This window comes from Ovis canadensis, chromosome 16, assembly GCF_042477335.2.
Source record: "Ovis canadensis isolate MfBH-ARS-UI-01 breed Bighorn chromosome 16, ARS-UI_OviCan_v2, whole genome shotgun sequence".
Classification (NCBI taxonomy): Eukaryota; Metazoa; Chordata; class Mammalia; order Artiodactyla; family Bovidae; genus Ovis; species Ovis canadensis.
In genome coordinates this window covers 62,277,576-62,289,420 of record NC_091260.1, presented here as the reverse complement: position 1 = coordinate 62,289,420, position 11,845 = coordinate 62,277,576, and the positions used below count along the sequence as shown (strand labels likewise).

The following is an 11,845-nucleotide window of genomic DNA, read 5'->3' as shown; positions in this document are numbered from 1 at the left end:
GTTTCATTCTTTCAGATATTATTTTAGTGAGTTAAAAACAAAATGAAATGACTGCATTGCTGGTGTTTGGCGATATTTAGTAGCAAGATGGCTATATTTTAAATTTTCTTACATGGTAAATTTTTAGGTGATCTGTAAATGACGATCATTTTTAATGTGAAGGGGTTTTCACATATCACAAAATAGCAAGACTGATTGGAAAAATAATTCTTATGCAAATCATATGGATTTAGTTACTCAATAGTAATTATAACGAGTTTGTGTTCTTACCTGCATTCAGTGTAATTTTGTACCAAAATATTTAGTCCCTGGAGAATGCTTTCTTCCTGGAGGGGGTTAAAAAAAGAAGCTACAGACAAGGTAGTTGTAAAAACTGGTTTATTTTTTAAAAATAAATACAAAAATATAAATATAAAACATTAGCAGATAGAATTTGATGAAATGAAATTGCACAAACGTTTGTATACCAGGTTGCATATCACATCTACTAACACCACATGTACATGTTTTTGTTTTTGTTTTTTTAATTTAACGTACAGAACAGGATATACTTTGAAATTTTTCTTCACCTTTTTAAAAGTTTCATTTGCAAGGGCAGGGCATGTACCTAACAGAAGCGGCTTGTCTGTGAGGTTGTTTAAGGGAGGACTATCCTGTTCATGATTCTGAAATTATCTTTTATTTCCTAAGATGAACGACACTAAATTTCCATAGCTTTGGCTCTTGGAAGTGATTAAATAAAATGTCGTATATATTCCATGAGACATCCTACAGGGAAGAATTAATGTAATTACTGAACAAATTAAAAAGGAAATGGGGAAAGAAAATTGTGCTGAGTGGCAGGAAAATTCTCCTGGAATACCAAACATTGTGAAGTGGAGACGGTGTGGGTCAAGTTAACTTCCCTTTGCTGGAGCAGAACAGATATCCTTGGTTAAGCGTCTTTGTCGCTTTCCCCGCCGCCGTACATCTCCGCCAGCTTGTTAAACCGAGGGCCCCACTCTCGGAGGTAATCGTAGTTTTGGTCTCCATCAGTGGTACCTGATTCCAAGGAACTCAGAGACTCGGCGATGGAGTCGTTCCCTTCGTAGGCGTAGGTAGCGAGCGAGTCGTAGGGAGGCGCCGTGGGATCCAGGTCGTGCTCCTTGAGCCTCTCATTGATGAAATCCCGGACGTCCGCGTTATCCGGGGCCGTCGGAGTCCTCCGGGGGATAAATAAGGTTTCTGGAATAATATCTCGCCGCAGCTTTTTTTCCTCAATAGCGGCCGGATTCCTTAAGGTGCCGATATCAAAGGCCTGAGTGTCCTCCTCTCCGCCACCTTCATCATTATAGCTCACGATGTTGTCTCTGATGTCTTCTTTAGACAAGATCAGAGGCTCTTTTTTCCGCTGTCTTTTCAGAGCTGCGAACAGTACTACTATAACTTCAGAAAAGAAAAAGGAAGAAAAAAAAAAAAGAAAGATGCATTAGAGATTCGTCTGAAACACTCTATAAATAACAAGGGGAGGTACTATAAACCAGTTTAAGTTATTTAGGTTTTTCTGGAACAGGTTAGAATTTAGGATTAATTATGCACTTTCTTAATTTTTTTTTTTTTTTTTTTTTTTGCAGAGTTGAAGGGGGCGATGGTGAGAGGAAAGGGGAATGTTGAAGGATTTACTAAAATGGTTAAAGTTTAAGAACAGTGATTCTGAATTATTTTTAAAGCAATGTGTAAGAGTTTTTGAAATATTGTGACTTGCCTATTTTTCTAAGAACTGTTTAAAGATAGTTCCTGATGGTAGATATCATTTCTATTTTGCATTAAATAGTGACATAAGATGTTGCATAAAAAAGACCCAAATCAAATTCAGTTTCAAATAAAACAACTAAGAAGGGCAAACATACGCCCATAGTTTTACATTTGTATGCAATGTTAAAAAGGCAGCTTTCTTCACAAGATATAAAGTATTCATATCTGTTAAAAAGCATTGATGATGGATTTACGTACTTTTTTTTCTTGTGCTGTTCCTGGAGCACCTTAATTACTTGTGGGGGAAAGACCACATTATTTAGACATTATTGGCTTAGAAATTTACCAGATTTTCCATGGAAATATATACGACTCAAGAGATTAAAGGAAATGCTGGGTCACATGATGGCAAAGAGTGAATTCAAAATACTACACTGAATTAACTACAAAAATCACATATGAATCTCAACTCAACTGCTCGCTCAGTCTCTCAGTCCTGTCGGAGCTTTTCAGCCCCAAGGACTGCAGCACCCCAGCCCTCCCTTTCCATCACCAACTCTCAGAGTTTACTCAAATTCATGTCCATTGAGTCAGTGATGCCATCCTACCATCTCATCCTCTGTCATCCCCTTCTCCTCCTGTCTTCAATCTTTCCCAGCATCAGGGTCTTTTCAAATGAGTCAGCTGTAGATGACACCACCCTTATGGCAGAAAGTGAAGAGGAACTAAAAAGCCTCTTGATGAAAGTGAAAGAGGAGAGCGAAACAGTTGGCTTAAAGCTCAACATTCAGAAAACGAAGATCATGGCATCTGGTCCCATCACTTCATGGGAAATAGATGGGGAAACAGTAGAAACAGTGTCAGACTTTATTTTCTGGTGGCTCCAAAATCACTTCAGATGGTGACTGCAGCCATGAAATTAAAAGACGCTTACTCCTTGGAAGAAAACTTATGACCAACCTAGACAGCATATTCAAAAGCAGAGACATTACTTGGCCGACTAAGGTCCGTCTAGTCAAGGTTATGGTTTTTCCTGTGGTCATGTATGGATGTGAGAGTTGAACTGTGAAGAAGACTGAGCGCTGAAGAATTGATGCTTTTGAACTGTGGTGTTGGAGAAGACTCTTGAGAGTCCCTTGGACTGCAAGGAGATCCAACCAGTCCATTCTGAAGGAGATCAGCCCTGGATGTTCTTTGGAAGGAATGATGCTAAAGCTGAAGCTCCAGTACTTTGGCCATCTCATGCGAAGAGTTGACTCATTGGAAAAGACTCTGATGCTGGGAGGGATTGAGGGCAGGAGGAGAAGGGGACGGCCAAGGATGAGATGGCTGGATGGCATTATGGACTCGGTGGACGTGAGTCTGAGTGAACTCTGGGAGATGGTGATGGACAGGGAGGCCTGGCGTGCTGCGATTCATGGGGTCGCAAAGAGTTGGACACGACTGAGCGACTGAACTGAACTGAACTGCATCAGGTGGCCAAAGTATTGGAGTTTCGATTCCAGAATCAGTCCTTTCAATGAATAGTCAGGACTGATTTCCTTTAGGATGGACTGGTTGGATCTCCTTGCAGTGCAAGGGACTCAAGAATCTTCTCCAGCGCCACAGTTCAAAAGCATCAATTCTTTGGTGCTCAGGTTTCTTTATAGACCAGCTCTCACATCTATACAAGACTACTGGAAAAACCATAGCCTTGACTAGATGGACCTTAGTTGGCAAAGTAATGTCTCTGCTTTTGAATATGCTGTCTAGGTTGGTCATAACATTTCTTCCAAGGAGTAAGCATCTTTTAATTTCATGGCTGCAGTCACTATCTGCAGTGATTTTGGAGCTCCCCAAAATAAAATCTCTCACTGTTTCCATTGCTTCCCCATCTATTTGTCATGAAGTGATGGGACCAGATGCCATGATCTTCGTTTTCTTAATGTTGAGCTTTAAGCCAACTTTTTTCACTCTCCTCTTTCACTCTCATCAAGAGGCTCTTTAGTTCTTCTTCACTTTCTGCCATAAGGGTGGTATCATCTTCATATCTGAGGTTATCGATAATTCTCCTGGCAATCTTGACTCGAGCTTGTACTTCATCCAGCCCAGAGTTTCTCATGATGTACTCTGCATATAAGATAAATAATCAGGGTGACAATATACAGCTTTGACATACTCCTTTCCCGATTTGGAAACAGTCTATTGTTCCATGTCCAATTCTAACTGTTGCTTCCTGACTTGCATACAGATTTCTCAGGAGGCAGGTCAGGTGGTCTGGTATTCCCATCTCTTTCAGAATTTTCCAGTTTGTTGTGATCCACACAGTCAAAGGTTTTGGCATAGCCAATAAAGTAGAAGTAGATGTTTTCTTGGAACTCTCTTGCTTTTTTGATGATCCAAAGTATGTTGGCAATTTGATCTCTGGTTCCTCTCCCTTTTCTAAATCCAGCTTCAAAATATGGAAGTTCATGGTTCATGTTTTGTTGAAGCCTGGCTAGGAGAATTTTGAGCAATACTTTGCTAGAATATGAGATAAATGCAATTGTGTGGTAGTTTGAGCATTCTTCAGACTTGCCTTTCTTTGGAATTAGAATGAAAACCAACCTTTTCCATTCCTGTGGTCACTGCTGAGTTTTCCAAATTTGCTGCCATATTGAGTGCAGCACTTTCACAGAATCATCTTTCAGAATTTGAAATAGCTCAACTGGAATTCCATCACCTCCACAAGCTTTGTTCATACTGCTGTTTACTAAGGCCCACTTGACTTCATATTCCAGTATGTCTGGCTCAGGGTGAGTGACCACACCACTGTGATTATCTGAATTGTGAAGATCTTTTTTTGTATAGTTCTGTGTATTCTTGCCACCTCTTCTTAATATCTTCTGCTTCTGTTAGGTCCATACCACTGCTGTCCTTTATTGTGCCCATCTTCACATGAAATGTTCCCTTGGTATCTCTAGTTTTCTTGAAGAGATCGCTAGTCTTCCCCATTCTACTGTTTCCTCTATTTCTTTGCATTGATCACTGAGACAGGCTTTCTAATTTCTCTTTGCTATTCTTTGGACCTCTGTATTCAAATGGGTATATCTTTCCTTTTCTCCCTTGCCTTTTGCTTGGAGGGCTCAAAACTGTGCACACCATGACCCAGAGACCCAGAGACCTCACAAAGACTGAGACAGACCTATGTTTGAGTGTCTCCCCAGGAGGTATGGGTCAGCAGTGGACTGCTGCAGGGCAAGGTGCTTTAGTTGCAGCATAACTGGGTATGGCATAAGCCCTCTTAAAGGAGGTCACCATTAACCCCACCATAGAGCCACCAGAACTTACACAGGACTGGGGAAACAGAGTCTTGGAGGGCACAAACAGAACCTTGTACACACCAGGTCACAGGAGAAAGGAGCAGTGATCCCACAAGAGACTTATCCAGACTTGCCTTTGACTGGCCAGGAGTCTCTGGCAGAGGAGTGGGTTGGCAGTGACCTGATGTAGGGTTGGGGGCACTGAGTGTAGCAGTGCTTACCTGGGACCTTTTGACAGAGGTCGCCATTATCTTCATTACCTCCACCATCGTTTGGCTGGAGGTAAATAACAGGGAGGGAACACAGCTCCACCCATCAATAGAAAATGAATCTCAACTAGATGTATCTTAATAATAAGTATAGATCCACAAGTAGAAATGTGTATCACTCACACAGGTTATTTCCCTACTCCTGTGGGAAGGTATCAATAATAATAAATTTGTTACTTTAGTAATCATAATAATGGTAAGAGATAAAAGGAGAAAGTTAAAATCAATTTCCTGCTGGTTGTGTTAGTTTCTCAACCTCATTCCTTATTCCCAAACATTTTGATCATAATCCTTTAAAAATTATGACTTGAAGAAACAGATGTGAATTCAATTAGATGAGGAAAGTAAGGGAAAAGATCTTACCAGGTACATATATGAATATATATATATATATATATATATATATATATATATATATATTCTTAATCTCATTAGAACAAACACTTAAAGGAAATTGGATTTATTACAGGTCTAGAAAGAATGCTCAAACTACTGCACTATTGAACTCATCTCACACACTAGTAAAGTGATGCTCAAAATTCTCCAAGCCAGGCTTCAGCAATACATGAACCATGAACTTCCAGATGTTCAAACTGGTTTTAGAAAAAGTAGAGGAACCAGAGATCAAATTGCCAACATCTGCTGGATCATGGAAAAAGCAAGAGAGTTCCAGAAAAACATATATTTCTGCTTTATTGACTATGCCAAAGCCTTTGACTGTGTGGGTCACAATAAACTGAGGAAAATTCTTCAAGAGATGGGAATACCAGACCACTTGACCTGCCTTTTGAGAAACCTGTTTGCAGGTCAGGAAGCAACAGTCAGAAATGGACATGGAACAACAGACTGGTTCCAAATAGGAAAAGGAGTGTGTTAAGGCTGTATATTGTCACCCTGCTTATTTAACTTATATGCAGAGTACATTATGAGAAATGCTGGACTGGAAGAAGCACAAGCTGGAATCAAGATTGCCGGGAAAAATATCAACCACCTCAGATATGCAGATGACACCACTCTTACGGCAGAAAGTGAAGAGGACCTAAAAAGCCTCTTGATGAAAATGAAAGAGGAGAGTGAAAAAGTTGGCTTAAAGCTCAACATTCAGAAAACGAAGATCATGGCATCTGGTCCCATTACTTCATGGGAAATAGATGGGGAAACAGTGGAAACAGTGTAAGACTTTGTTTTCTGGGGCTCCAAAATAGCTGCAGATGGTGATTGCAGCCATGAAATTAAAAGACGCTTACTCCTTGGAAGGAAAGTTATGACCAACCTAGATAGCATATTCAAAAGCAGGTATATTACTTTGCCAACTAAGGTCCATTTAGTCAAGGCTATGGTTTTTCCATTGGTCACGTATGGATGTAAGAGTTGGACTGTGAAGAAAGTTGAGCGCCAAAAAATTCATGCTTTTGAACTGTGGTGTTGGAGAAGACTCTTGAGAGTCCCTTGGACTGCAAGGAGATTCAACCAGTCCATTCTGAAGGAGATCAACCCTGGGATTTCTTTGGAAGGACTGATGCTAAAGCTGAAACTCTAATACTTTGGCCACCTCATGCGAAGAGTTGGTTCATTGGAAAAGACTCTGATGCTGGGAGGGATTGGGGGCAGTAGGAGAAGGGAACAACAGAGGATGAGATGGCTGGATGGCATCACTGACTCAATGAACATGAGTTGGGGTGAACTCTGGGAGTTGGTGATGGACAGGGAGGCCTGGCGTGCTGCACTTCATGGGGTCACAAAGAGTCAGACACACACAACTGAGCTACTGAACTGAACTAAACTGAGACCTAATGAAGTGAAGTGAAGTGAAAGATATTCAGTTGTGTCCAACTCTTTGCAAATATACAGTCGATAGGATTCTCTAGGCCAGAATACTAGTGAGGGTAGATTTTCCTTTCTTCTGGGGACCTTCCCAACCTCGGGATTGAAGCAGGATCTCCTGCATTGTAGGTGAATTCTCTACCAAATGAGGTATCAGGGATGTAATGTGTCCCCTACAAATCATATCTTAAAGCCTAAATATATTCCCAATGTGATGGTACATAGAGGTGTAGTCTTTGGGAGATAGTTAGGTCATGGAGGTAGAACCCTCATGAGTGAGTGGGATTAGTGTTCTTATAAAAAGGGACACAAAGACTTCCCTGGTGTGTTAGTGAATGGGAATCTGCCTGCCAATGCAAGGACACGAATTCAGTTCCTGGTCTGGGAGGATAACACATACCATGGTGCAACTAGGCGTGTGTACCACAGCTAATGAACCTGCTCTCCCTGGAGTTTGTGCTCTGCAACAAGAAGCCACCACAATACAAAGCCCAAACACCACAGCTAGAGAGCAGCCTCCACTTTGTGCAACTAGAGAAAGTCCCCATACAGCAATGAAGACCCAGCCCAATCAAGAATAAAATACTTAGGAATATATCTACCTAAAGAAACTAAAGAACTATATATAGAAAACTATAAAACACTGATGAAAGAAATCAAAGAGGACACTAATAGATGGAGAAATATTCCATGTTCATGGATCGGAAGAGTCAATATAGTGAAAATGAGTATACTACCCAAAGCAATTTACAAATTCAATGCAACCCCTATCACGCTATCAGCCACATTTTTCACAGAACTAGAACAAATAATTTCAAGATTTGTATGGAAATACAAAAAACCTCGAATAGCCAAAGCAATCTTGAGAAAGAAGAATGGAACTGGAGGAATCAACTTGCCTGACTTCAGGCTCTACTACAAAGCCACAGTCATCAAGACAGCATGGTACTGGCACAAAGACAGACATAGAGATCAATGGAACAAAATAGAAAGCCCAGAGATAAATCCACACACATATGGACACCTTATCTTTGACAAAGGAGGCAAGAATATACAATGGAGTAAAGACAATCTCTTTAACAAGTGGTGCTGGGAAAACTGGTCAACCACTTGTAAAAGAATGAAACTAGATCACTTCCTAACACCGCACACAAAAATAAACTCAAAATGGATTAAAGATCTAAATGTAAGATCAGAAACTATAAAACTCCTAGAGGAGAACATAGGCAAAACACTCTCAGACATAAATCACAGCAGGATCCTCTATGATCCACCTCCCAGAATTCTGGAAATAAAAGCAAAAATAAACAAATGGGATCTAATTAAAATTAAAAGCTTCTGCACAACAAAGGAAACTATAAGCAAGGTGAAAAGACAGCCTTCTGAATGGGAGAAAATAATAGCAAATGAAGCAACTGACAAACAACTAATCTCAAAAATATACAAGCAACTTATGCAGCTCAATTCCAGAAAAATAAACGACCCAATCAAAAAATGGGCCAAAGAACTAAATAGACATTTCTCCAAAGAAGACATACGGATGGCTAACAAACACATGAAAAGATGCTCAACATCACTCATTATTAGAGAAATGCAAATCAAGACCACAATGAGGTACCAGTTCACACCAGTCAGAATGGCTGCGATCCAAAAATCTGCAAGCAATAAATGCTGGAGAGGGTGTGGAGAAAAGGGATCCCTGCTACACTGTTGGTGGGAATGCAAACTAGTACAGCCACTATGGAGAACAGTGTGGAGATTCCTTAAAAAATTGCAAATAGAACTACCTTATGACCCAGCAATCCCACTTCTGGGCATACACACCGAGGAAACCAGAATTGAAAGAGACACATGTACCCCAATGTTCATCGCAGCACTGTTTATAATAGCCAGGACATGGAAACAACCTAGATGTCCATCAGCAGATGAATGGATAAGAAAGCTGTGGTACATATACACAATGGAGTATTACTCAGCCGTTGAAAAGAATTCATTTGAATCAGTTCTGATGAGATGGATGAAACTGGAGCCGATTATACAGAGTGAAGTAAGCCAGAAAGAAAAACACCAATACAGTATACTAACACATATATATGGAATTTAGGAAGATGGCAATGACGACCCTGTATGCAAGACAGGGAAAGAGACACAGATGTGTATAACGGACTTTTGGACTCAGAGGGAGAGGGAGAAGGTGGGATGATTTGGGAGAATGACAGTCTAACATGTATAGTATCATGTAAGAATTGAATCGCCAGTCTATGTCTGACGCAGGATGCAGCATGCTTGGGGCTGGTGCATGGGGATGACCCAGAGAGATGTTATGGGGAGGGAGGTGGGAGGGGGGTTCATGTTTGGGAACGCATGTAAGAATTAAAGATTTTAAAATTTAAAAAATAAAAAAACCTAAATAAATAAATAAATAAATAAATAAAAATAAACAAAAATAAAATAAATAAATGAAGTAATTTTAAATATAAATAAATGAAATTTTAAAACTTAATAGAACAAATGAGGCATGAGAGAGATGATTCTATCTTCCATGTGAGGGTATAAGATGAGACAGCCATCCATGAAAGAGGAAGTATGCCCTCACCAAACATAAAATCTTGGACTTGATCTTGAACTTCCCTGTCTCCAGACTCTGAGAAATTTATGTGGTTCAAGCTACCAGTCTAGGGATTTCTGGTGTAGCAGCCTGAATGAAGGCAATTATATTATTATGTAACGTGGCATTAAGTTATGTTTTTCACTTTTATTACTTAGAACTGTAAGACTTCTAGCCCTCAAGCTGGTCTAAGAGAGCAAACAAGGGGCTTTTTTAAATGCAACAAAAAAGAAAGTTTTAATCCATTGACAACTGTTCTTGACCTTCAAAGTGATTAAAAAATAAACAGGCCACCACCAAGAGAAAGAAACTGTTTATTCTACAAGTTTTTGAGGAAATATGACCTTTTATTTTGGCTAAATTCATAATTTGTGCCCACACATATACTTGCGATCTAATGATTTAAAACCTCAGACAGCTTATCAACTAAATGATCTTACACAATAAAAAAGTTTCTAATAATGAGAATAATTAAACTTACTAAGACTGGCTTCAAAATCCCAGTTCATTTCACTGCTTCTTAAAATGTCAGGTACAGTATTTTCTGATTAGGGTCACAGGAATACTCACAATAGCTTTAAGATAATGCAACTAGAGAGTACGCAATTTGATTTTTGATTCAAAAGCAGTTATAAAGCAATTCGCTCTGGGTTATAGAATAAAATATTGTCGTTTTAGGGACAAGTGAACCAGATAAAGGGTTTTGTTAACATTAAACAGTAAAGAGGTATCATAGTGAGACCTTCATCCAACTATAATAAGAAAAAACGTGGAAATACAGTTTACTGAAAAACTATGTACACAATGACAACAGTGAGGTGCCTGGCCTTGGCTTAGCCACTCAGAAATCTTGCAAAATGTGTTAAATATCTTCAACTTTCAGTTTCATTATTTAAGAAAGACAGGTCATGCCTCTATCTGATCAGATGTATTTTAATATAAACAACAATCCTGGTTAATTGATATCTAACTTACATTCGGGGGGTGGTTAGTTTGGGGGGAAATATTTTAATAGACGGGCTTCCCTGGTGGCTCAGCAGCAAAGAATCCGCCTGCAGTGCGAGAGACTGGGGTTCGACCCCTGGGTTGGGAAGATCCCCTGGAGAAGGAAATGGCAGCCCACTCCAGTATTCTTGCCTGGGAAATTCCATGGACAGAAGAGCCTGGTGGGTTACATTCCATAGGGTCACAAAAAGTCAGACACAACTGAGACACTACCACTTTTACTTTCTTCACTACAAAAGCTTTAGAGGTGTTCCATCTTGGTTATTTCCCCCAACCAAGGGGGAACTTAGGACTTAGCAACTAAACAAAAACAGCAATTTTAACAAAAACATTTCTTACAGACACAGTGAAGTAAGCCATCTAGGAAATAAGCACATTTTCCCCAACCTTTCTTACCCAGCAGAATGATGATGCAGAGGAGAATGGCGATCAAAGCGCCTGTGCTGAGCCCAGCAGGCAGGAGAAGCGCCTCAGCACTGCAGGACTGCATGTTGCCTTGGCTATCGCAGGCGCACACGCGGATGGTGAGTGTGCCCGTGCTGCTCTGAATCGGGTAATCGTTGTCCGAAATCACGACGGGCAAGAGATAAGTGCTTATTTCATGTCTATTGAATCCATTTTTTCTGGTTAAAATTCTGGCAGTATTATCTAAAATAAATTTTAACATATTAAAAATAGCTGGGGACAATTGATTTGTCTTATCCTGATCACCATGGTTTAACACATAAATATGATAAAAAGGTGTCTTTTTAAAACACAAACTTGTTATCAAATGTATGCATGGCCATTTGGATAGATAAGATAAATAAGCTAGTTTAAGGAGTCAAGGCAATATACATAAAATAAATGATAGTTTGAGGAATCTAATAGCATGATTACTTATTAAATTTTTAACTAATTCTCACACTGTTCAAAATGGTGGATTTTTATAAGCGGATCATTTATGAAGACTATAGAGATGGTACCATATGATTTTCAGAGTTTTCAAAAAACATAAAATATTATGCATACCAAAGAAAAAATCTTAATAAATGTTTTTTGTTTACAAATATATGTGTCCACACACAAAACACACATTAATCTTAATATTCATGAACAAAAATATTAGGTACTAGCACTTTTAG

The 11,845-nt window shown here is 39.5% G+C and overlaps 1 protein-coding gene across 1 annotated transcript in view; it reads right to left on the bottom strand.

Annotated features, from left to right (window-relative positions):
• Positions 1-364: 364 nt before the first annotated feature.
• Positions 365-11,845, bottom strand: part of LOC138421805 (cadherin-10) — a 187,446-nt gene continuing 175,965 nt past the window's right edge. Inside the window, exons 11-12 of the mRNA XM_069556163.1 lie at positions 11,118-11,369; positions 365-1,425 (exon numbers count right to left, since the gene is read on the bottom strand). Coding sequence (XP_069412264.1) covers positions 935-1,425; positions 11,118-11,369 — 743 coding nt within the window. The 3' untranslated portion in view covers positions 365-934. The remainder of the gene's footprint in view (positions 1,426-11,117; positions 11,370-11,845) is intronic.